Source organism: Eschscholzia californica, unplaced genomic scaffold (assembly GCF_041429995.1).
Source record: "Eschscholzia californica isolate CP2 unplaced genomic scaffold, dmEscCali1.0.p SCAF_3, whole genome shotgun sequence".
NCBI lineage: Eukaryota > Viridiplantae > Streptophyta > Magnoliopsida > Ranunculales > Papaveraceae > Eschscholzia > Eschscholzia californica.
In genome coordinates, this window is record NW_028238420.1 from 13,354,168 (window position 1) to 13,381,092 (window position 26,925).

At 36.6% G+C, this 26,925-nt stretch overlaps 1 protein-coding gene, 1 long non-coding RNA gene and 2 pseudogenes across 2 annotated transcripts; 1 reads left to right on the forward strand and 3 right to left on the reverse strand.

The window, feature by feature from the left end:
* Positions 1-1,833: 1,833 nt before the first annotated feature.
* LOC147548529 (uncharacterized) lies at positions 1,834-6,201 on the reverse strand (annotated as a pseudogene).
* A 3,796-nt stretch (positions 6,202-9,997) lies between these two features.
* Positions 9,998-10,810, forward strand: LOC147548530 (glyoxylate/hydroxypyruvate reductase HPR3 pseudogene; annotated as a pseudogene).
* Positions 10,811-13,149: 2,339 nt separating this feature from the next.
* Positions 13,150-13,569, reverse strand: LOC147548531 (putative NAC domain-containing protein 94). Its single transcript, XM_086668069.1, has one exon. The coding sequence runs from the start codon at positions 13,567-13,569 to the stop codon at positions 13,150-13,152; it is 420 nt and encodes a 139-aa protein (XP_086524195.1).
* Positions 13,570-21,576: 8,007 nt separating this feature from the next.
* Positions 21,577-22,403, reverse strand: LOC147548532 (uncharacterized). The gene is made up of 2 exons (XR_015237567.1): positions 22,107-22,403; positions 21,577-21,976 (listed from the first exon to the last, which is right to left on the reverse strand). It is a non-coding gene; the product is annotated as an uncharacterized LOC147548532 (long non-coding RNA).
* Positions 22,404-26,925: the final 4,522 nt, after the last annotated feature.

Below are 26,925 nucleotides of genomic sequence, written 5' to 3' on the forward strand. Positions count from 1 at the left end.
AGTTATAACAGAGTTATTGTGAGAGTATTGAAATCCAAATGGTGGTCTATTCATTATCTAGGACCTAAGTAGTTGTCCTTGGGCATAAGGAGGTCGACATCTATTTCTCCTAGTCATATTGATGCCTAGAGTCACTAAGGCATAACGGGTGCGTCTGGCACAATGAGATCTAAATATGAAAAAATTCTTACGAACGAAAATTTGAATTAGTTCGAAAGAGTATCTAAAAGTTGTATAATAAACTAACGATTATGAAAATAAAAAAGTCAAAGAAGAAAAAAAAAAGAAAAATTAAAGAGATTTATAAGTCTATGGAAAGCCCCACTGAATATACTTATGTAGATGCTTATCAATTGATTCTAGATTCTTTTGATAGACATGTGCTAAATCGACATATATGCTTAGCTGAATGTAAAACATATTCCAGGAAACTCAGACCGACTTCAAGCTAATGTAATAAGACAACAATCTATTTCCGTCAAAGTAAGATCTGAACAAAATTGATCCATGTTAGTTTTTTTTCTAACAAGCCACTCAGCTATATTGCTCTTACAATAAATGTAGTTGATAAAAAAATTCAAATGAATAATAAAGAATATTTTCATCGTTATGAAGATAGAAAATTGTAAATTTGAGAATTTAAGAACCACATTGAACTATTCAAAGAATCTCAATACAAAAATTCACATGTGATCTGGATCTGATGACTTCTGTGAAGTTACCAAATCAAGTCAATATACATTCAACTATGTAATATAAGAAGTAAGTTGGTCAAAACTTTCTAAGCTGCTAATTCGAGATTTCAGTTCCAACTAATTTCAGGAAAACACTCTGCAAACATAAGTTCATCGAGTTATACTAATTAAGAAAAAATGTGGAATGAACTAGGGAATGATTTTTACATTTTTATTATGAACACCAACTTACCTCTCTTTTACTCATACTCTTACCTGGTCTCTTTCTTTTCAGCTTCAACCAGTTCTGAGTCCTCAATGTTTAAAGTCGAGTATCAAATCAACGCTCATCTTCATCAATTACCAGTAATAAAATCTTCATACAAAATTACAACACGACCTATTAATCTAGCTAACAAACTTGCAAAATAAAATGAAAACAGTAGCACAAATTAGAAAAACCCTTCTAAAGAAAGTACATGTGATTAATGGAGCAAGTAAAGGAGACCCCAACCTGTTTTTCCAAGTGTGTTACTAAAAGCTCCCAAGCTAGAGTTAGTGGGAGATAGATATAATTGCCGAAACAAATAAAAAAATGATTTCACCTAGCATCATAATAATAAATCAAATAACCAACAGGATACTCAAGAAGTGAATCTTTGAATATTCACTCGATCACTTCTATAGGATATCTTTTCTATCAGGAAGCCACGTCGTAGAGAAGGTTGAAGAACCTCTTAGTCTCTTTTGTGCCCAACTTTGAAGCATAAATTTTGCCTGGTATATTGCATTTGCGAACCATTTTTCCAATTTAGTCAAATTAAGCACATATCCTATAGTTGCACTGAGGATATGTGTTTTAACTTCACTTGAAAACAACAATACTACGATAAAGAAGTAGCTCAATTACAATTTCTATAACTCTATAATGTCAATATCCAATTTGGGTTCTGGTGTAGCTTCCACAATGATGATCATTCAATAAGAGTTTTTTTTTGAAAATTTTCCAAAACAAAAATGAGTATCTAACAAAATATTAGCAAAACGGCCAACTAAAAAGAAATAACTTTTTTTGTTGAACAGTCGTAACCCCTAAAAAACAGCAGAAGCTTACCTATAGAGATTTTTTTTATCTTTTTCTCTTACATAATTGATAATTTCATATTCGCAATATGTGAGGACCAACATCCTTTGACATGAAACCATCCAATATTCTTGATTCTTCTTCATCCACTTTTTCCTTCAATTTTTGAAAAGGTAAACTTAGGTCCTAATTTAAGAAAACACGAAATTATAACTAATGAAATCAAGAAAAAAGAAACAAAGTTGCATTTAAGTTACGGTTATTTCCCAAATGGCCCCCAACTTTGTGACCAGCTTCCTGCCTGGTCTCCTACTTTAGCAATAATTCCCATATGACCTCTTTTTTCCCGTCTTAGAGAGAAAAAGTATCCTATAATATATATCACCTCATGTGACAGAGAATTTGTTTTCGTTTTAAACTGCGTCGATTGGCTCCAGATATTACCATCAATATACCACGGAATTAAATATATAAATTTCGTTACAGTGTTATTTACATTTGTTTCAATGAAGTTGAAGCTGAAAAATCCAACGACTAATTATTTAATCAAAACATGTAGGAGAAAGGCAGAACATCAAATTGAAGGTAAAGTTTTTTACAAAATTAGAACCTAACCATTGATTCACCAATTTTCTTGTTGTGATTATATTTTATCACAACATAAACCCTTAGCAGAAACCTTATGTTAGTGTGAAGACACCAACTTTCCTTCTTCTTTTAGTTTGTGTCGAAACTCCTCGACCCCAACAAAATCAAACAAATTGAAAACAGGCAAACAAATGTCTCACATAGACATATGTGTAATTACAACAGATTTTTGATAAAAAATTACATAGACATATTTCTGTTATCCCTAGGATCTTGTTAACTGTTATCTTGATGTTCTGATAATCACTATAGTTCAATGAATGAGACATATCAATTTTGGTGGTATCTATCGTACTAAAAAATATGATGGAGTAAAATTAGTTGGTACTCACGAAAATAAATTATAATTATACAATTTTGAGCTACACAGTCTAACTTATGCAGTTGTGTTTGGAAAGTGTATCTAATTTCTTGAGGAATTTAGTTCCAACTAACTCTATCAAATTCCATAAAACCGTCTAATTCTACAAAACATGTTGGTTGGGTCTAGTTCTTCGAACAGGTTAGCCCAACTCTTTTGTAAAAGTGTTCACAGTCATTATGAACCAAGGTAAATAGCAGCATAACCAGATTATAAGCGATTTAACATAAACTTTATGCAATATTAAACTTGTACAATAGCAACATAAAATAGAGAATTTTGTCCAAAGAAATCAAGTTAGTTTTAATTAGTCGTAGAACATGAATGCTCCGAAAGAGTGATGGTTACGGGAAGCACATATACCCATCGAACCTTAGTTCTTGTCTTAAAGTTTCTTCCTGATGTAGATTTTGGCGGAAGCGTAAAGGAAGTAGAAATCATTAATAAGCTAAACAAGAAACGCCAAATAATTGAAAGATGACTGAAATAACTGTAAACAAAGAAGATGCAATTAAGAGTTTTTTATTTGATAATTCAATTGTGTGTTAAAAGACAGACTGGACTTCTCTTATATAGAGATTATACTTTCCTAGTTGGACTCAAATAAAGAAAGAAGATAACTACTAATAATACTTTCCTTGATTGCTAGGACTCTAAACATGGAAACCCTAAAGATTAAATTGGGAACTTATATTAATATAGGTTCTTGGCTGTTGGGCTCGTTGTTGGGTTGGCCGTGAGGCCCATTAGTGGGATGACCGCCATCATACTCCCCCTCCGTGGAACAACTTGTCCCTAAGTTGGCGTTGTCGTAAATCGGCTCATCCAGATAAAACGGGTATAAACGTCCAATAAGTTGCGACATCGTCCGTCGTCTTTTAGTTGGACGAAACAAAGCACATATACTACCTTCTTTGTTATTAGAAAAACGATGAATGTCGTCCTCCCATCCAAAACGTATAAGAAGGAGCGGTTAAGAACTTGAAAGTACCATATTCTACCATCTTTGAACAAAAGGAGGGAAAATACCACATCCTTCTTGATCAAATTATCCATGAAAACCATATAAGCTATTATATGAGTAGTGCAATCGATTTGACATTGTTCGTTAGCTATCAAGTTAAAATAATGATTTCGTTCCGTCATGGATTAAGAGTCTAGGCATCCAACGGACTCCATCTTTGTATTGAATATCCCAACATCGACCCGTTTTTCTTTTCTTAAACTTCACTCCAGCTTCTGTTAAGTCTGTAACACAATGGATTATCTCCATTCGACATTTATCGGGTACTTGATGGTTTGACCGACGTTTATTCCATATTCTTGGTATGGGTTGAGGACTTGTTCTTAATAAACTTCGACGAAAAACATCAATACAATGAAAACCACCATGTTCTTTTAATGGATCTAACATGTTTGAATGAGGATGCCAAAGAGATGACTCTAACTTAGATCTATCACTTTCTTTAAAGGTTCATCTGTGGGTGTTAATGGATCGAAAAATCGAATAATAAACTTTGCTACAAACCCTTTTTGATTTGGATCACCAATTTGAATAGCCAAAAGTTTAAAGATGAAAAGAGGAAGTTGATTTTCAAGCATTATTATGTTACATTGGATCGAATGCATAGTACTTCTCACGGCGAAAATAGGATAATTTCTCGAGTACCCAAGTTGCCTAAATCCTTCTGCAACTCCTCTGAAGAGCTCAAGAATGAAAATACCATCAAGAACCATCATTTCTGTACGTTTAAAAACTTGATGAAGAGATCTCCATTTATGTCTATTCATATCTTTAAGTTTCTTTCTGTCATGGTGATAAGGACCTAATGAAACAATTTGAGGTACATAAGCTTTGTTATCGTCGTCGTTTCTTAGACACCCATGGCTTGCGTGATATTTGACGTTCCAATAAACCTGTGAATCTATGTTCACTTCAACACCGACCCCGAATACTGTGTCTCCATCTTCCATTGCTATCTTTTCTCTCTCTTCATTCATCTTCAACCTTTCTAAGAATGGACTTGCATTCCCTACTGTTGCACCCATTTGTTTCAATTTCTTTTCATGTTGTGTACTCAATGTTGTATTGGACTCGAGAAATTCAGCTCCCACTTCAAGTTCAGAGTACTGTTTTGATTGGAAAGGCTCACCACCGTTATTATACGCAAAAGCCGTCGGAACAAACCGTTGTGCTAATCTTTTCACGCCTTGATGATGATAACTATCCACCATTATCTCCATTTTATTTTCCTCGAACGAATCCTTAAACCAATCATGTAAAGGACTATCCTTCACTACCTTAACAACAGGTCGATATCCTCCATAATTATCATAATCCATATGAACAACAACATTATTATCTTCTTCTCAGACGTTTTTCGATAGCTCTTTTTCGACATCGTGATATAAAGTACCACCACAAGCAACTTTAAGAACTTGTGACCCTCTACATATACCTAAATAAGGTATATTTCTTTCTAGACAAAGTTTAGCTGATCTTAACTCGATCGAATCTTTTTCACGATCAACTGCAGTGTCACGAACGTGCATTCGTCTACTTTCATCTAATTCTTTAGTAGATAGACCAGGCATTTCAGCTTCGTATAGTGATGGGTCGATATCTTCGCCAACAAAATCAGCGAATTTGTTCTTCCGAACAACACGTCTAGACACTATTAAAACACTTGGAAGTCGTTGGAACAAAACATCAATATGCTTAATTCGGCTTTCACGACGATAAACATAATCAGACCCACCTTTTCCAAGCTTCCTCGCGATCCTGAAACGGTTCTCATTGATCCATATATCACCACCTTGGATAATTTTAGGAGGAAGATGAACAGCTTTGGCAACAGACTTAGCGGTAATGAGGAGACCATTAAAGACCTTGATTAGTTTCGAGAAAGTTAAAGATCTGTGATTGAGTTTATAACTCTTGATTGCTGACTCGAAAACCTTATCAAAGACGTCGTTCTCGAAAATAGGTGATAGAGAAAGTGGTGACGTGGGAGATAATTGATGCGAAAATTTTTAGGATTCGAAACAAGAATTTCTTTTCTCGGAATTGTATATGAATCGAATAATTGGTCTGGACATGGTTTCTTCATATTACGAATAGAATTTATGTTTGATGAAGAAAAATTACCTCTTTCTTCTTCCTCGGCCATTGAGAGAATCTTGTCAAGAACTTCTTCAGCAACAATGGTGTTCGAGAGAATATGGGATGGTTGTCGTCTAGAATCAATTTGTGAGTCGGCATAAGATGAATACTCATCCAAAGGAAGGAAAGCATATCGAAAAATATTTTTCAGTTGATTCCAATCATCAATGAAGGGGATTCCTTGATCAACGAGATCTCCTTTGCATCTCGTTGAATTTGTCGTAGACTCTTTAAGATAAGTGTTGTTCAACGACAAAAACCTTATCTTCATCACTAACATCTTGGTTTATGAACCAATCTTCCAACTGTTGAATCCAAAAATCTATATGATATTGACCATCAAACATAGGGATTTTGGAAACGACATTAATTTTGTTTTGATCTTTTCGATCAACATAGAGTTGTTGTGAATCTCGAAAGGGATCCCAATCTAAACGTTGAAAAAAATTCTAGCATTCAAGGAGAGATGTATCCATGAAAAAAAATTCATCTTTCATTCCCAGATTCTTCAAGCTCTGAATACCAGTTGATGTAGATTTTGGCGGAAGCGTAAAAGAAGTAGAACTCATTAACGACAAATAATTTAAAGATAAACTGAAATAACTGTAAACAAAGAAGATGCAATTAAGGTTTTTTTATTTGATAATTCAATTGTGTGTTAAAAGATAGACTGGACTTCTCTTATATAGAGATTTTTTTTTTGAAAATTCGACTACGGTCTACGTTAGTCGTTACAAGGCATTGATTCATCATGGAGATGTAATGAGCACGATAACCGCCTAATATAAATTGAGAATGATGAGAATGAAAGAAGCTTAAAGCTCGACAACGAAGAGGCCTAAAGGCCGACAAATTATTACATTATTCATAGCCTAAATTACATAGGATAAATCTTGATGGCAACTGCTTCCACCGAGACTCGATCCCACGACCTCATGGTCTTAAGAGGGGTGTCCAACCGTTACACCAAAGGGTGGTGGATCTCTTATATAGAGATTATACTTTCCTAGTTGGACTCAAATAAAGAAAGAAGATAACTACTAATAATACTTTCCTTGATTGCTAGGACTCTAAACATGAAAACCCTAAATATTAAATTGAGAACTTATATTAATATAGGCTCTTGGCTGCTAGGCTCGTTGTTGGGTTGGCCGTGAGGCCCATTAGTGGGATGGCCGCCATCACTTCCATATTCTCCTTCATTTACAACAAGATTTACTGGTCCATTTGGAATGCTCAAGACGGTATACCAATTGTTTCTCCAGAATCAGTTTGTGTTACAAATGAAATCAATTGAAAGGTCAAACAAAACTCTTAAGCAGTAAGATTTACGACTTTTTTGTACCATTTGGAGGATCCAGATTCTGCTTATGGTAAGCAACCGAGCGAGAGGTAAGGCTACCGAGACCCTAATACGTGATTCATTGTTTGACCGACTAAGGGCACCAAACCTTGTTTTTCTCATCATAAATCCACACGCCATTAGAAATAATGAACTACTTATATATGTGATTTTTTGTACTTTCAAATTCTTTTCATGTATGGATTTTTTACAAACAATCAAAATTTAGTCTCTGTGTGATCCTAACCTTCATAAACCATCCATCATTGAAACAGTTATGGTGTAGTCTTCTCTTATTGAAACAGTATTTCTTTTACGATGTAGTCTTCTCCTAAGTCTAGGAGAATACTGTTACGGTCTAGTCTTCTCCTATTCAGTGAAACAAATGATTTAGAAGAATTAATTTATGATGACTTATTTTCTAAGAGTAGTATCATATTAGGAAACTGTTTACTATTGCCATTGATTTAGAAGCAGCTAATTTAAATAGACTTCTAATAGAATCAGGATAATAAGATGACTTATTTTCCAAGAGTAATATCATATTAGGAAACTGTATATATTGGAGAAGACCAACTTGCTTTTACAACCAAGCATTTCAAGCAAACTTCGACAAAACTTATAAGAGAAGAAGAAGAAGATAAGTTAACAGGAGAAGCAATAGAGCTCTTTTACAAATACTCTTGATTGTTGATAACCTGACTATGATTGTTGGTTTTGTTGTTTTAGGGCTCACGATTCTGTCTCTTTTCACGGTAAATTAATTTTATCTTCTTTCACTCATTCGTACGAGAAATTTAGTGGGGTGTATTAGTAACAAATCTATTAAATGAAATAACAAAAAGGTCTATCTTTGCGGACAAAAAAATCATTAAACTTCATGATGGTCCTCAACCAATTCACAAAGGATTTGCTTCAGAAATTTGGAATGAATTCTTCCAAACCAGTCAGTACTCCAGTTATCACAGGCAAGAAATTATCCAAACAAGATGGAGAACCTCTCTCTGATCCTCACTTGTTTTGAAGTCTTGTCGGTGCATTACAATACCTCACCATGACTAGGTCGGACACCTGTTATGCAGTTAACCAAGTATCAAAGTTCATGAAATCTCCTACGTCAATACATCTTATTGCAGCAAAAAGGGTTTTTCGATATCTAAAAGGATCGATCAATGAAGGTCTCTGTTCAGACGAGCTCTTTCTTCTCCTACTCTCGGATTCTCTGATGCTGACTGGGCTGGTTCCCCTGATGATCGTCGTTCAACGTCTGGTTCATGTGTCTTTCTTGGACCTAATTTAATCATATGGGGTTCAAAAACCCAACCAACAGTGGCTCGGTCTCCGACCGAAGCAGAGTATAGGCTTGTTGCCCACACCAGTGCAGATATAATTTGGCTTCAGAACTTATTAACTGAATTAGATATCTCTTTACCTTCTTCTTCTTCAATTGTTCACTGTGATAATATTAGTGCAGCTTACCTTGTTGTCGATACAATTCTTCATTCCAAAACAAGACATGCCGCCATTGATTTCCATTTTGTAAGAGAACAAGTTACCTTTGGGAAGTTACAAGTTCGATTTCTACCTGGAGATGGTCAAGTAGCTGATATATTTACAAAGGATCCCTCCACATCTCGATTTACTGATTTGAAGTTCAAGCTCTCTCTGGTTCAGACCGTTCGGCTTGAGGGTGGTGTTAAGACCAGGGGGGCCTAGTCCCAAAGCCACCAAAGTGGTCGCTTTGGGCCCCCAAGTGTTGATGGAAAAATGAGGCCCCAAGGTGCCGAACGAAATATATAAGTAACTAAACATTATATAGAACATATTTAGACTTAGCTTAGTTGGCAAACCTTTCTCTTGTAAGTAGAGAGGTCATGAGTTCGATCCCCACTATCCTCATAATCTTTTTTTGCTTCTTTTCAATCTCAACTAATTTATTTCATAGATATCATATTTAATTTTTTATTTTAATCAATTCTCTTGATCATGTTTTTTTCTTGAACTTTCTTGATCATCAATACAAATTAAATTGACTTTTACTTTTAGGAAGTAGTTTTTGTTATTAGTATGTTATTTTTGTTATTCATATGTTATTTTCGCTACATAATTGCGATTTAAGGTTTACAACATTTTGCAGTTATTTTATAAAAGGTTTTTTTTGTGGCAATTAAATTTTATCATATTCGGTCTTCCTTAAATATATCTATATTGATCACCGCCAAATGCTCATTGAACATATATTCATCTTCCCTCAGTTATTATCTTCCGGGTTTAATTTGGAGTAGTGTTTTTTCTAAGATTCTCAATACAATATATGCTCGAAAATACCAATAAAACAAATAGTTTTGTTTAAAATTTAATAAAAAAAAAAGGTTATGTCTAGTAAATAGTTGTCTTCATGGTTCTCCCTAATCTTCGCCAACCAGATCGCCAGAAAAGAAAAGTAATCTTCATGGTCCTCCCTAATCTTCAACAAAGAATCAAACTTCTCAAGGTAAGATATTGTTACCGAATAAATTTTGGTCTGCCTCTCTATAAAAGATTGTTTAGAGTATTATAGGTTTCCAACCCACATACTATAACATATACTTACTAAATTAAGTAACAAATGAATTCCCTCTTGAGCTTGACCTTCATTCCTTCCACTCACAGGCACTCACTTCCCAAGTTGAAGAAGAAGAAGATTCATTACCCACTGACCAGAAGGAATTCAACAAAATCAATAATGGCGGAACCCAATCACTTACCCAGAGTTTTCATTCTCAGACCATTCCCATTACTTCCTTCATTCCAAGTATCATTTTCTAAGAAATTTGAATCTTTAAAAGCATGGGATTTGTCTATTCCTTTGATTCAATTCTTAAATACCAACCATACCCAGATTCAATCCATTAAAGCCTTAATTTGTGCAGGTGGGGGTGTTCGAATCTCCTCAGAAATTCTCAACTTTTTGCCAAATCTTGGTTGTGTTTTAACTACCAGTGTTGGTCTTGATCATATTGACTTGTATGAGTGTCACCGGAGAGAGATTGTCGTCGATAATGCTGGTAATTTGTACTCTGAGGAAGTTGCTGATTTTTATTAGGTTGCATTATCTCATACAACTCAAGGAAGAAGAAACCATATTTTTCATACCCTTTTCATTCAAATGTCATTGATCTTGCAGAAAACAATGACATCCTCATAATATGTTGTGATTTAAACAAAGAAACCTTCCACATTTTAAACAAGGACGTATTATCGGCATTGGGCAAGAACGGAGTTATAATAAATGTAGGTAGAGGGGCTCTTATCGACGAGAAGGAATTAGTTCGGTGTTTAGTAGCACGAGAGATTGCAGGTGCTGGGCTTGATGTATTCGAGAATGAACCTCATGTTCCGAAAGAGCTATTTGAGTTGGAGAATGTTGTGTTAACTCCGCATAAAGCTATCTTAACTCTTGACTCAAGAATTGCCATAGATGACTTTGATAACAACAAATTTGGATGCTTTCTTCTCAAACAAACCTTTAATTTCTTTAGTCAAGAATGATTTATGAGACTCTATGTTTTAATCTAGGATTTATTTGTAGTTGTTTTTGTTAATTTTTCTATGGAATCGAAGCTCTAGTTATGAATGATTCCTTATGTTTCACATTTTCTACTTTATTTTCTTTCATCCGCATTGAAAAATCACGTCGAAGTTACTCTATGACATCCTTATCCTCCATAAATTGAATACATTTTTGATGTATTAAGACTTTATCAAATGATAATAGAAACCATAGATAGCCTATACACATTACTATCACTTGGAGTTGGCCCGATCCGATGACAGCGGCAAAATGTCAGGTTCAGGCAAAGAGTTGAGGAGTTGGCTCGTAAATCGTTTTTTGATGTTTTTACATTCTTTAACTAGGATAGCTTTGACTTAGAAATCCAAATTCTAGCTAGACATAATACAAAAATTTAAGATTCTTAATGCATAAAACTTGGTTGATGGCCGGTATATAAAGAACTGATGGCTCCAGCAGCTGCCTGCCTCGAAACCCTAACATTTGGATAGAAAGTACTGCTGTTGGGGTTCTTCTTGCAATCCGTCTTGATGTTGTTGTTGCTGCTGGGCTTCTTCTTGCAATCCATCCCGATGAGGTCTGGACAGCTCCCCTGGTTGTACTCCGTTATTGTTCAAGGAGTCATTGTGTTCAATGCCCAACAATGATGACAATTCTTTCATAAATTCATCATCTGATTCTATGTCATTCTTGTTCTTCAAGTCGGCGAAGTCCATGGGGATCATTAGATAATCAGAAACCATACCGTCCCCAAAAGACGGATCACTACCAACTTCATTATATACATCATCTTCGGGTTCTTGTGCCACTACATTAGTGTTGTTCAAGTAGTCATAGTCCATGGGGATCGTTTCATAAGCAGTGTGCGTCATGTCCTCGATTACTATTGTTGTTTAGTGGTGGCCAACGGGTTGTGTCGGCACGGAAACGGACCGGCACAACCCGTTTATAAGGCAACACGACACGGCACGGAACGTCACGTACTGTGTCGTGCCGACCCGTCACGGGTCAAGCGGGCCGTGGCGGGTCTGGAATTTTAAGCTCCCAGACCCGTCAACCACGACACATTAGGAACGGAAACACGACATGCCACGGTCTGTGGCGTTCCTAATCCGTTAGAAACGGGTACTTAATTTACAAAACATTATTGTTATTTTGTTGAAAGTAGTTGTTAATTGATAAAATTAATAGTTAATAAAATTATTAAGTAATAAAATAAACATAGATTCTAAAGTTTAAACAAAAATCACAACGTTTGACTTGAAAATTATTTAGTGCTTTCTTTTGTTAAGTTTGGCAACAGCTGGCCCATTAGCCACGACCCGGCACAGAAAACGGCTGGGAGCGCCACGGCAACGGCTGGGGCGTTGCCATGAGGCGTTTCTGTGCCAAGACCTTGTAGTCTAGGCACAACACGACACGGCACGACTCAAAACCGTGCTTGGCGTGGTTGTGGCGTGTCTAACACGCCACAATCGTCAAACGGGCCGTGCCAACTTGGTTATCTTCATTATCGTTCAAGCACTGCTGCTGGGGTTCTTCTGGCAATCCATCTTGATGTTGTTGCTGTTGCTGGGCTTCTTCTTGCAATCCATCCTCATGAGGTCTTAGCAGCTCCCCTGATTGTACTCCATTATTGTTCAAGTACTGCTGATGTGGTTCTTCTGGCGATCCATCTTGATGTTGTAGCTGCTGCTGGGCTTCTTCTTGCAATCCATCCTCAAGAGGTCTGAGAAGCTTCTCTGATTGTACTCCATTATTGTTCATGTAGTGATTCTGTTCAATACTCAAGAATCCATTTATAAATTCATCATCTGATTCTTGTGCTACTACATTATTATTGTTGTTCAAGTCGGTAAAGTCCATGGGGGTCATTTCAAAATCAACACCAATACCTTCCCAAAAAGACCGATAATTACCAACTTCATTATATACATTATCAGCGGGTTCTTGTGCTACTACTACATTAGTATTGTCCAAGTAGTCAAAGTTCATGGGGATCATTTCATAACCAGTGTGCGTCATGTCCTCCATTACTATTCCTGGTGATCTGTTAAGCCGAATTGGTTATCTTGAATAGGCTGCTGATATGCACTTATTACTTCTTCTACCGTTGATGTTGTCAACTCGGTTCCTCCTCTTGCAGTGTTGTTGTTGCTACTACTAATACCACCATCGCTAACTTTTCTTCGTATTTTACATAATACATAGCCATTGTTGTTGGGGAATGTATGAGGCAGTGAGTATTCATGCATAATCCATCTAATATTTGTCTTCCTTCTGTTGGAGTCAGGTTTTGATGAATTATTATTATTATTATTTGTCTATTCAAGTGAGAAGTTCTTCTTGATACCGATTTCCATATTTTTATCGTTGAAAATCAATTTACCTTTACTCTGGCCTTTCCATGTACATGTACCGACAGTTCTTGATGATCTGACAGACTTATTGGATTTCTTCTTAAGCTTTGTAAAGAAATACAGAACCTCGCCATAGTTTTCGTCAGTATGATTACCATGACCGTATTTGCTAGTATCCAAATTGTAGTTTTTGTGGCCATCTTGAGTTAACTTGTCAAATATGTCCCACGGTTCGGTTTCATAAACATCTCTTTCATGGATAAAAAAATCAGTAAAAGGTAATAAATTTTCTCCCAATACCTTCGTCTTTAGGTAGACTTCGATAAGTTCTCCATCAGTTGGGCAAAATCTACACCCTTTAAGTAGTATTCCTTCCACTTCCATTGTTTTTTTCCTTCTTCTTCTTCTTCTTCGAACTTGCTAATGAAATTCAAATTTCTTTCTTCACTTGATTCTTTCTTTCTCTTGGTTGACCTTGAAGATTCTGTCTTTCTCTTGGTTGACCTTGAAAAATACTAACTAGGACAAAGGTTATATATAGTGGTCAGCTGGGCTTGTAATTAGATTATTCTATTTTGTAATCATGAAATCAGGTAGTTAGAGATCTTTACAACTCCTCAAATAGTCAAAATTTTAGAAAGTTTCTAATTATTACTAGAGATTCTTAACAGAATAAGAGGCAGTAAATTATTTGCTGCGGACGTGTAGGCAGTTGTTATCCTCTTTATGTCTAACACTTTGGCATCTCTTTGTCTTAGTAGTCGTACTCAACACTTTTTGTCTTCTGAATATGTTGTTACATCATAAAATACTACTACTATTTGTATATATATATATATATATACTAGTAAATGTTAACTTTATGTTGCGTTTAAGAATTCTTTACTTATTAGATTTGTTTTCTATAAAGAAGTTAGAAACTGGAGAGAGAAAGAAGAGAGTTGGTAATGTATTATTAGTTTATATCTTTGGCTTGAGACGTATTAAGTCTTGAGAAGAGAGGAAAGAACATGTTAAATTATTTTTAACAAACAAGAAAAAACAAATTTTAACAAACAAGAAAAAAAAAACAAACACAAGTAAACAAAGTGAGTAGAAGAAACAAAAGAGACTTTAACATAGTATTACTATGGAAAACAAAAGAGAGAGAGAAAAAAGAAATAATAAGGGAAGTTGAATTGGATAACTTTACATTTGAGATAATTGAAGTCTTGTTGTCTTGATTTAAGCCTTTCACATGGGTTTTAGTTAAACACTAAGGGTTTTTTTAGAGAATGACCCCCATTTATTTAGCTATATTAGGGGACACCCCTAATAACATTTTCATTTAGGCCTTAACCCCCAAAGCTCATTGTCCGTTCAAATAGCAGTGAAGTAGTGGTCGTGTGAATCAAATGCTCGCCTACTGACCAAAATACCGCCGTTCTAATTTTTAGATATGGCCCCCATTTATTTAGTTATATTAGGACTACACCCCCAACGAAAATACTTTGTCCATTCGAATAGTTTATCCCGAGCCAATACCTTCCCATCTCACGATCGGTTGAATCACCCTAGTTACATGTCGAACCACTAACTCCGAGGTTCGCCCGTAGACTGGGGTCATGCTCAGCCCTAGCCAGAGGCCAGAGCTTGATCCAATCCACGAGTGACTCCGGTTGGTTCACCCTTGTTACGTTCTTTGTCTCATAAGTTTGAGTTCGGCTATAGATTGGGTCATACTCTCCCCGAGCTAGAGCCAATCAGCGAGTGATTCTGGCCGAGGTGTCACTTGTACTCCGATGATAGGGTGGATCGTGTCTTTACCAGTTCGAGGTAGTTGTACCCAAAAATTACTTGTATGGCTCAAGTTCAAGTTATAATATCCACCAAACAGAACCCAAAAAAGAATGAAAGAACAACTAGTAGTAGTTGTACCCAAAAATGGTGTAAGTGGTTTCAAAAGTCTCTGTTTTATAATTGTTTCTCACAAAAATATGATCTTGAATCTTTTAGTCATGTTTTAAGGAGTTGGTATCCATTTCTTAGACATGGGTTTCGAAGAAAAGATGACATCTTAGAAGATTTTGCTAGAGAAGAATTGAAATCTTGAATAGAATTAAAAGAAATTTAAGAAGAAAGAGAAGCAATCAAAGAAAAAGAAACCTACGATGAAATTCATCTATGTTAAATCGGTTTTCAGATTGTCCTTCAACAACTAACCAAGATTCAGAGCAAAAAGCAGAACCCAAGTTGACAATGAAGAAGAGCAAAAACAAGACATTGGTGAACTCCGGATTGAAACCAGAACCCATTTGCTTAGATTCAGCAGATCCACAAACTGAAGAAAAATCTGGATTTTATAGTGAAAATTTTAATAGTGGAAGCATCATTTACTCCAACAGAAGAAGAAGATACTACAGGTTGTGAAGTTGATGGTTGAGAGGAAGAAGATACTTGAGAAATAGGTGGTTGTGAAGCTCCAAGTGGTATTTTGGTTGGGGGCGTAGTCCTAATATAGCTAAATAAATGGGGGCCATATACTAAAAATAGAACGTGGATATTTTGGTCAATAGGCTAGTATGTGATTCGCACGACCACTACTTCACGGCTATTTGAACAGAAAATGAGCTTTGGGGGTTAACGCCTAAACGAAAATGTTTTTAGGGGTGTCCCCCTAATATAGCTAAATAAATGGGGGTTTTGCCTAAAAAACCCTAAAAACTAAGCATATTTTAGTGCATATCCAAATCATGGTTTTTCTAAACAATAGAAAAGGGTTAGATATGTCTCCCTTTTATTTTAGTTGAGGAACCCTTCTTATATAATTGTTTTATGTTTTTTCAATCTTTTTTAAATTATTTTTTGTTTATTAACTTCAATACATAAAAATTAGTCTGTTGTTCGCTAGTACAATAGATTTGTTGTACTTATAATGCAATGCCCCCCCCCCCCCCCAAGTTTAGTCATTGAAGACACAAATACAATCCATTACTGACCCTGCATGAACCCTTTTTGACTGTTTTAATCACTAACTCTAGTCCTATTAATCTTAAGTCATATTTCATTCAGGGATGGCTTAAACGTCTCCCGAGAAAATGGTGTAGGCACGGGACTACCACATATCCGGAAAGGTACCACATTTTAAGCAGAGGCCTTTAGCCCAACATAATTGACATCTTCACAAGTATTTGACATCTACGAAAATTGGATCTCAGAATTGTGAAGATATGAACGAGCATTAACATAATGTTGAAGATTTTAGTAAATGTTTTGAAGAAAATTTAAGGCGTAATAAGGCGAGATTTCAAACCAAAAGAATGTGCAATAAAAAACGACAACAGAATTAAATAACAATTAAGAAACTTATAAATTTCTCAATATCGATGAGTAGAGATAAACCTCCTGAAGTGCAGCCGTTTGCCCCTCCCCATACAACTTTTTTCACTTTCATTCGTTTCCTACACAAGAATTTATACTCAGTTTAACCCACAAAATTAGAATTTACTTAATTGCTAAAACTAACAAAGCAAAGAGTAACCCAGAAATCAAAATTTAAGAAACAAACCAAGGGACTACCTCTCTGTTTGTGTTCCAGCTTTCAGTCGTCTTATTATCATGGTCTCCTGAAATTACCTGCAAATTTCATGAAAATATTTCACTCAAAATACAACAAAAATGAAGAACGAGTGAGTCGAATGAGATTAGTAAACAGAAAAATACTAACTTAAGGCCAAGTGAATCTGTTGCATATCTCATCTCAAAGACCGTACATTTGACTCATCTTCTTCCTCATTGTTGTTATTGTTTCGCTTGATAGTGACATTTAGCAAAACTTTGTTCAGACCTTCCACGTTGTTTTCATGTTTCTCCATCTACAACTCTAGGATAAAGAAGATCGGGGAAACAATTACTAAGATCGAGAGAACGACATTTATACTTACTATAAAAGATATAACGCACTTCCACAACTGGATCTCGATACTCTTGTGTTATGTTCATCTCTCTTCACTTTCTTCTCATTTTCCCAATTATTTTACCATCTACTCATATTTTTAATCCTGTGTCACTCTTTATTCTACAAATTCATTACGTACCGGAGCAGGTCCGACAAATTACAACTTTTTGGCAAAGTGGAAGAAGTATAGTGATAACAAAAACTTCATGATAACAAAATCTTAAATTTCAGACAACATCGATGAAGGGGCTCGTTAGCCCTAGGTACCAGCGCCCTTATAAGTACTATTTTTCCAAATAAATTGAGATCAAAGAGAGAACATAGGTTATTCATGTAAAGATTAATGAAAGAGCTTAGAGAAGTAAAATGAATTCTAATTGTGTATAAGAATTTAGCTTACATCTAAACAATGAATTTTTTTGTTTTTTTTTTTTACTATTAAATATATAAAGTGGGAACAACTTTGACTGGATAGTGTTCATGAATGCAGATTCCTATTTTTTTATACCTAGAAATAATGCATACATTTTTTATTTGAGATTAAAAGTTCATTACAAACCCATAACATAATGTCATTGTGATAAAATTTTAATATTGCTTTTAAGTTTTAACATAGAAGGTGTATGATGAAGAGGTTGTTCATCTAACTAAACAGTAGATCATAGGGCTCATTTGATCCTACTTTTTAATCATTGCTCATCTTCTTCTCTTTTTAAGAACTAAACCTGTTTAAAAATGATAGACCTAATGATATTTTGAGAAGATGATCTGATGTCAGAGGAAGACTGGTAAATTGTTGTTAAGTTTAAAAAACGCAAACATAAAATATATATATATATATGTTGACTAAATCAACAATTCGAACTTGGGATGTAATGGATGGACACGACCAATTCACGCAGTTTAAATGACCGTAAATACCATGTTTTACATCTATTCAGTAAAACTCATTGTGCCATTCTGTTTTTGCTCCCAATTTAAAAGAAGAATCTTATGGCAGTTAAGTAAAATTCATTGAGGAATTTTGCCAAACAAGTTTGTGATGATAATTTAAATAAATCTTATGGCAATTTTTGTTGTCGAAAAAATCTTATGGCAATTACCAAGTAGAATACAAACAATGTAGGAGGAAAGGTAATAAAGATGTAAAATCAGCGAAAATAAAAACTATAATAATTTACAGATATTCAGTACAATACACTAAGTAATTTTATGAAATAGAACAAGACCTGGATTAGTCGAAGATGAAATGCTGGAACCACTTTCTTCCGATAACCAGAAATTTATTAATACACAGAGAAAGAAACAAATTAGAGAGAGGATTAGATGAAAAATTGAACAATTTAAACTAAAATAATTAGATTTACTGAGCGATTATGTAGAAATTTAAGCCAGAATATATATAGTGAGTTTGGGGGAAGCAAAATCTGAAATTGAAACCAAATTAATTAAATTTAGCCATTGAGAGAGGAGGTGAGAGAGATATCACATACAAATTGAAAGATGGACAGATAGAGGCTACGAGGGGTTAGATGGAAGGGTGAATGATTCAAGAGGTGCTAGTGGGGCCCATGTCATCTTGGTATGTCCTAGTCATCACATTCATATAACATTAATTTTATCCTAGCCATGATGTGTGCCTACCTGATTACTCCTAAAGTCAGGAGCTTCTCCATTTGTCTCGCGATTTCGGCTTGCTTGTTTGGTGTGAAATTCCTCTTCTTTTGTTTGACAGGTTTGCTTCATTCTCTAATGTTGAGTTTGTGAGTGATGATGTTGGGATCTATCCTGGGGACCTCATCTGTTCCGAAGGCGAAGATGTGGCGGTGCGCCTTTAGAAAGGAATCCAGCTCTTCCTCTTCGATCTTGGTTAGAGCGATGCCAACATATGTTACTTCGTTGGGCTTATCCCCGATCTGCACTGGTACCGTGAGGTCTGCCGTTTTCTCCACTTCCTCTTCCTCTTGGACCTTTCCTTTCTTGGGTTTTTCGACCCCGGTCGTCGGTTCTGTTAAGGAGGGTGGGTCCGCTGGGGTCACTGCTGGGAGACATGATCGTCTAGCAAGCTGGGAAAACTGTTAGTATTGACAGTGAACAAGAGGATTCGAGTTTTACCGAGTCGATGGTTTTGCTGGAGAATTCCCCTCCTTCTAGCGCCAAATGCTGATGTCAAAAAATGGCCTTCCGTTATATCAGCATGAAAAAGGGAGTTGATGCATGACAGCCTCCGTTATGATGGTATATTCTGTTATGTTAGGTAAGATTCCTGCGTTTAATCCTGCTTCAGCTCTGGCTCTCTGTTCCTTGTTCTTGCTCCTTGCTCATATTCCTTGCTCTTGCTCTAGTTTTCGTCCTCCAAGATCCTGTTCTCTAAGCTCTTGTTCGTCTGATTCCCGAGGGGGAAAAACTTGCAAAGGGTTCGTAAACCGCTCCGACGCTTAAGACAGTCAGGGTGCTTTTTGCAGTAAAAGAATGAATATTGATTGACCTTTTTTAGGGCTAGTTAGGGGAACTCTGGGTATTTCTTCCAAGGTTTCTGGGGGGTAGAAGACGATGTTCCCGATGTCTTGTGGAAGATGATGTGGGGGCCTTTTTTAGGCTTAAGAGGCGGTGGTCTTTTTCGTTGAGGGAAACTTTCCCTTTGTATTTATCTCGAATTCAGGATAGATGAAAGTTCCTAAGTTCAAGGATCTTCAATTGATATCCTGCAGATGTGATAGATCTTATGGGAGAAGTTTCTCCCTTAGACTTGTGGAGTCCAAACTTGCTTAAACACTTCAAGATCTGTTAGCCGACTAGGATCTTTAAGGTATTTCGGGATTAAGTCGGTAGGTTGCTAGTGCGCTTCTGCCCTCCAAGTTCTGGGTGTAAGGCATCAAATGAACCTACGTGGACCCCCCCCCCCCCCCTCATTCCTTCGGAGACCCCAGGGCTGATACGTTCATGTCGAGGGCGTGACAGGGCTGGTTTCCTCTAGCCGACCTCCCAGTTAGGGGAGTGTGTAACGGATCGTCAAGGGTTCAACGGTCATGCTGCCTTAAGCCGGGTTGACCCGTTGGACTTCAGGTCTGATCTTTCCTCTTCAGCCGTTAGTCAACGTCTGGACATTTTATGCATTATCAGTCCCGGGTCAATTTCGAAAAAAATTGGTTTGACTTTTAATGATTTCCAAAATAAATATTAAGAATAACCTGTTTTGGGCCTTCGGGTGGTCCGAAATAATTTCGATAAAATTTAGGTGGAACCAAGAGAAAAATCAGACTTTCGGCGGAAAAACCCCCACTCTAGTCAAGGCCCAAAAAATCTCGTCCCATGATCCTAGGCCGAACTCGGAATGGCCTGAGACAACCATTGGTCAAAGCGCTAAACCCTAAGGTCAAGGTGCAATGGCATGTGCGGAGCCACAGCCTAGGTAGTGTCTAGGTCCGGCCTAAGCACGGTTCGACTCTAGGCCAATAGCTTGGGTCGTGCCTAAGCACGGTCTGGCCGAGATCAGACGCGTCTAGGCGTAGGCCAGACGCATCTGAGTCTCAGTCTTGGGCTTTGGACGCGTCCTAGGCCTAAGCCAGGATGCTAGCCCACGCTCTAGACGCGTCCTAAACGTGACAAGGCCAAGGCCTAGCCTATCTGGACTTCTCGCCCAGCCGAGACGTCTTAGGCCGTCCCAGGCGTGTTTGGATGCGTTTGACCCATGCCAGAGGTCCTAGGCCATCTCGGTCTAAGACTGAGATGCCTAGGGCATCCTAGACGCGTCTGGTGGAAGCTTCTAGACGTGCGTACCATCTCGGACTTATCCGACACGGACTCGGTTTGACTTGGTCGCGTCCCAGACGCGACAAAGACCCGGGTTTTGCATGTTCCAGACTCCAAGTCCGGAACGGTCTCGGCCAGAAGGCCGAGACTAGCACGCGAATGGTCGGACGCTTCCTAGAAGTTGCAACTTCCAATTTATTTTTTTTTGTCTTGCGCTTCCGTAAGCTGCTGCTCTTTTGGTTTAGAAACTTCTAAAAAATCCATATTTGATTTTCATACAACTTCTAAAATTATTGAAATCAACTATTTTAAAAAACTTTTCAAAACCGAAATCAATCAAAATCGAATCTTTTGAAAACTTTTTCCAATCATCAATTTTGAAATCAACTTGAATAACTTTAAATGACGTTCAAAACTTGATCAAGTTGATGCGTAAAACACTTTTAGACATAACTATCTGTCTAAACAAGCATAGATTGGTCTGGAACTTAGTCAAAATTAGCTATGTGCAAGAAGCTCTGATAGCACTATTGGGTTATGTGGTCTTCTAGTGTTGGTAACGGAATCTCAGACATCTAATATGTCTAACACTAGTATCCCCAGGATCTAATGCATAAGTCAATGATGAACTAAGAGTTTTATTAGAAACAACAAAAAACAACACAAAAATTACAATAAATCACATCACGTAAACATGGAAATAATAAAATAAACGAAGTTTTATTAGAAACAACAAAAAACAACACAAAAATTACAATTGAAATGTTCTGGAGGAAGAACCTCAAAGACCATCAAACATACTACATTTAACCAATAAAGTACGTTGGACATTTAGAAAGAGAAATACTGTTCTCAAGAATTAATGCATAATTTATTCTTAGGACTTTTATTGCAATGACACAACACCAATGCCAACAAGATTAAACAATAGTTGGGTAATAATCCATTCGGAGTAAGCTCTTAGTGGTTGGGCGCAACTCATTGCTAAATGCAACATGATATTGATTCTCGAGATATGCCTCCAAGTCAGAATCACTAGCGAAGGTAGTCGTGAACACATACGTATAACCTTGGTTCATCTTTCCACTGAAATCCTTCCCCCTGTATAGTTTTAATCAATAATATATGTATTTACATATTTATTTTAGAGAGTTAAAAAGAACGAACAAAGTCATATATGTGTGTGTGTATATATATAGAGAGAGAGAAATGGAAAAGTGGATTGACATACCAAGCGAATTCTTTGATGATCTTAATATATTCTTTAAGATGAGCATATTTGAAGACCAGTTCGTCAATCTTCTCCTGAGTTGTTTCTGGTTTGAAATCCACGGCTAACATGTGCTTCACTACCCCCGACATCACTTTCTTCGATAGATAAATTCTTTTCTCTCCCTCTTATAACTATTAGTTCGATCTTCTCCAATTAACAATCTCTCTATCTCTATTTATTTTGAGAGGCTTAGACAACTGCATTTTATAGCATCACAAACTGCCAATGACCCTTTCAACAAAAAAAAAAACAAAATTGCCAATGACCTGGTAGTATATAATAATGTCGAGTCTTTTTTTTTTATTGAAAAAGACTTTAATTGCTTTAATCATTTTTTATTATTTAGCACAAAGAAGACTTCTTGAAGTCTATTTAAATGCACAACCAAGACTTTTTGAAGTCTATTTAAATGCACAACCAAGACTTTTTGAAGTCTATTTAAATACATTGTGCCAAATATATAGCGATAGATGAAAAGTTTTCATTTTGCAAGTTTCATAAGGTAATAATTTGAATAAATTCATTTCCATCCTCTAGGTCTTGGATTCCAAATTAAAAATACTTCATTAGCTTTCTAAAAAAATTACTGGACCAAATTAGTTAAAATATTTAGTTTAGGGTGGGCAGGTAGTCTTATCATGTACAACTCCAACTTGCGCCCAAATGATTCTACATCATATTTCATTGAATAGAAAACATGGAATTGTGTGTAACAAGAAAGTAGGACAATCTTTCAACAAAAAAAAAGAAACGAAAAAAGAAAATATGGCAATCCTAAACTAAATATTTTAGAGTTAATTCCGTTTTGGTCTCAATAGGTTTCTGACAGTTCAATTTAACTCCAAGGGCAAACAGTTTTTTTTTCCCGAATTACCCTTGGGGCCAAAATGGAACTAAAGCTAAAAAACTTTAAAATAATTAAAGCCACCTCACATCTCCCTCTTTCCTCCATTTCATCACATCTCTCCTCTACTTCATCTCTCACGCCACCTAATCACCTTCTCCGACGAAGGTTGGTAGCTGGCCAAACTTTTCGGCGACCTTTAAACTACGATTATTTTTTCTTTCTCTCTCTTCTTCTTTTGCCATCTGCCCTCTTCTTTTTTCCTGTCTCTTTTTTCTTCTCTCTCCCTGTCTTCTTTCCCTCACTTTCTGTCTCTAAACACTCCGATATAGGGGTTCTCCTTCTTCGAGATTTGGTTCGCCAGACCATTAAAGGTCTGGTCGGATATGCGAACCAGTCCTATGAAGGTACGAATAAGACCTTTAAATGTCTGATTAGATCTAACGAAATAGACCATGGAAGGTCTGGTTTGTCAGATCTGGTTTGTCAGATCTGGTTCTCATACCCTCAAGATCTGGCGAACAACATCTCCGGCGAAGAAGAGCCTCTCCGCCACATAGTGTAAAGATATAGCTGGAGAGAAGAAGAAGAAGGAGGAGGAAGAAGAGGAGGAGGAGGAGGGGGAAGGAGGAGGAGGAGGAGGAGGAGGAGGAGGAGGAGGAGGAGAAGAAGAAGGAAAAAGAAGAAGAAGAAGAAGGAATAATTTTTTTCTTTTTTTTTATAGTTTGAAGGTCGCAGGAAAACTTGGTCGGCCGGCGACCTTTGACAGAAAAGGTCGTGAGGTAGCGAGAGAGACTAAGTGGAGGAGGGAGGTGATGAAATGGGGGAGGTAGGGAGAGGTGACTTTAATCCTCTTAAAATTTTTGAGATTTAATTTCATTTTGGCCCCTAAGAGCACTTCCGGAAGAAGTTGAAAATTCTTTTTCCCTAAAATTCTTAATTCCGTTGGACATTCAGAAAGAAAAATACGGTTCTCAAGAATTAATCCACTGTATATATATATATATATATATATATATATATATATATATATATATATATATATACAAATATAGGCAAAGCCAATTGAAAATAATAAAAAATGATTAAAGCAATTTAAGTCGCCTTTAATAAAAAAAAAAAAACTCTACATTATTATATACAGTTGAAATTGATCAAAGAACTTGTTTTATTGCTTGATGGTTTACAAAACAAATATAAGACTCTATTTATAGAGTTACAATACTACTAGTTTCTAATTTTACTATTTCCTAATATCTTACTAGTTGCTAATAGTATATGCTAATATATTTACTAGTTCCTAATATTTTACTAGTTTCTAATATTTGATATTTCCTAATATCTCAATATAGAAACAATATTATATGGGATATAGTAACACAAAGAAATATATTTCAACATATACTACCTAAGGTGCTGTTTGTTTTTTTAAAATTTTCAGATGTTTGTTTTTTTTCTTTACCAAGATCTGAATTTTCTGCTGAATGGGCTTAAGGTCTGAAATGGGCTTAATAAGGTCCATTTTTTCAGACTTTAAACAAGTCTGGAAATAAATTGAGGAATCTGAAATATACAAAATGGCTTTTTTAGCCCTGTAAAATCGAAAAAATTACTTCTATCCCACCCACTTCACCTAGCCATCACCACCTCCACCTCTGACTGCACCACCACCGCCACCAATCGGACCACCATCGATCGGACCACCATCGATCGGACCACCGACCACACCACCAACCCCATCACCACCACTTTCTCCTTTCGTCTCTTTTTTTATCATCCAAACCCTAATTTCTTCTGTAATTGATCATGGTGATAGAGATATAAAAGATAATATTTCTCAAATCTTAATTTAAATCCAAGTTTCCTTTAAACCCTCTAACAGCAGATCGCACCAGCACAAACATATTCGGTTAAGGAAAAAGAGCAACAGAGAAAGAGAGATGGAGAGAGATCATCTCGGGGAGAGAGAGAGAGAGGAAAACTGAGAGAAATAGAGATGTACTTTACCCGTCGGAGCCATAGAGAGATTTCACCGAGAGAGAAAGAGAGTTCGCGGGGATTCACCGGAGAGGTTTCACGGACTAAGGGAGAAAGAGACTAGATGGGGAAAGAGAGACATTGCTGAGTATAGGGTTTTACTTTCTTTTTATTAGAGAGAGAGAGAAAACATTGGGTTTTGTGAAATTAGGTTTTTACGGGAAATTATTAAATAGGGGTATAAATGTAAAGTCGTTGATTCAGACTTAGAAATTCAGATTTCAAAAACAAACATCAAACTTAGAAAATAATTCGACTATTTCAGATTCAGCCAATTCAAATTCAGCCAATTCAGATTCAGACGTAAAAAAAAAACAAACAACAGCTAAGTCATTGACAATTTGTGATGCTACAAAATGCAGTTGTCTAAGTCACTCAAAATAAACCATCAACAAAATTGAGAAAGAGAGGTGGTTAACTGGAGAGATCGAACTAATAGATATAAGAGTGAGAGTTAGGAATTTATCTATTGAAGAAAGTGATGTCGGGGATGGGGAAGCACATGTTAGCCGTGGAATTCAAACCAGAAACAACTCAGGAGAAGATTGACGAACTGGTCTGAATTGATCAAAGAAAAAACTAAAGTCGCCTTTAATATGAACATATTTGAAGATCAATAGCTTGGGTTCAGCTGGTTTTGCTCTAGCCGACCTCCCAGTTAGGGGAGTGTGTAACGGATCGTCAAGGGTTCAGCGGTTACGCTGCCTTAAGTCGGGTTGACCCGTTGATGTCAAAATTTGTTTTTCTGAAATCAATCAAGGGGTTGAGACTGCTACTTCGAATCTCGCTTTGCTCCTATTGACCTCGGGTGAAACCGGCAAAGAACTCGGAAACCTCTTTGACGCTCAAGACAATCAGATTGCCCTCGGAAATAAATAATTGAGGATTGAGTGAACCCGCGTTTATGGAGTTGTGACTTACTCGTAGATTGAGAGCTTTTGTTCCCTTGTCTCGCTCATGCCTTCCTCGAAGCAAGTTGATTACCTTTTATAGGCTACTTTGACCGACTGTAGGGATACGGTGTTGATGAGGTAGCTGAGATCCATCGTATTGTATTGGAACTTCTATTCCGTAGTCTGAAGATGTAAAAATTCAACTTCGGGATTATTTTGTATGTCTGATTAATAAAAGTTACTTTTTATCATGCGTGTTTGATAGATCGTGTTTCCGATCTTGTATATTCTTTAGGAGAAGTTTCCTCTTTGCAGGACTCTTGATATCCAAGTTTAGTGAATATTTAAGATCCTCACCGACTCAGATCTTTGATAATATTTTGGGAATAAGTCGGTAGGCACGCTTATACCCCCCGTGTTACAGGATTGAGGTATCAACCACACTACGCGGACCCCCTAGTCTTCTCTTAAATCCCAGGGGCATACCTGGTTGTATTTGAGTCACGACAGGGCTTAGGCATCTAGGACAATCGTTTCGACCCCCCATTTCTGGGCTTGAGAGGCAGACCTCTTTCGGATTCAACCTCCATGTTGACTTGATATGGATTGACCCGTTGGGTTTGTGGTCCTTTCTAACTTATTGACCGTAGTCAACTGATGACCATTTTTTGTATCATCTCTTCGAACGACGACCATTCATCTCTCTTCATAACTTCCCTTTTTTTATTTTAGGGATTTCAAATGGGAGCTCGGGAGCCAAAATGAGATTTCATATGGAAGAATTTGTGGTGTCTAACATGGGATGTTCAATTTTAAACTACCACAATGGAAAGTCAAAAAATCAACACCACCGCACCAGTATGCTGACTGGTTATGGTGTTTGGTATGTGGCCCCTTATGGCAATTTAGCATTTGCATCTAACATCAATACCTTAAGGTGATTTTTGGTTAATGTTGTAAAGGACATATTCAATGCACAAGCATGTCTAGAAAAACCAATGGA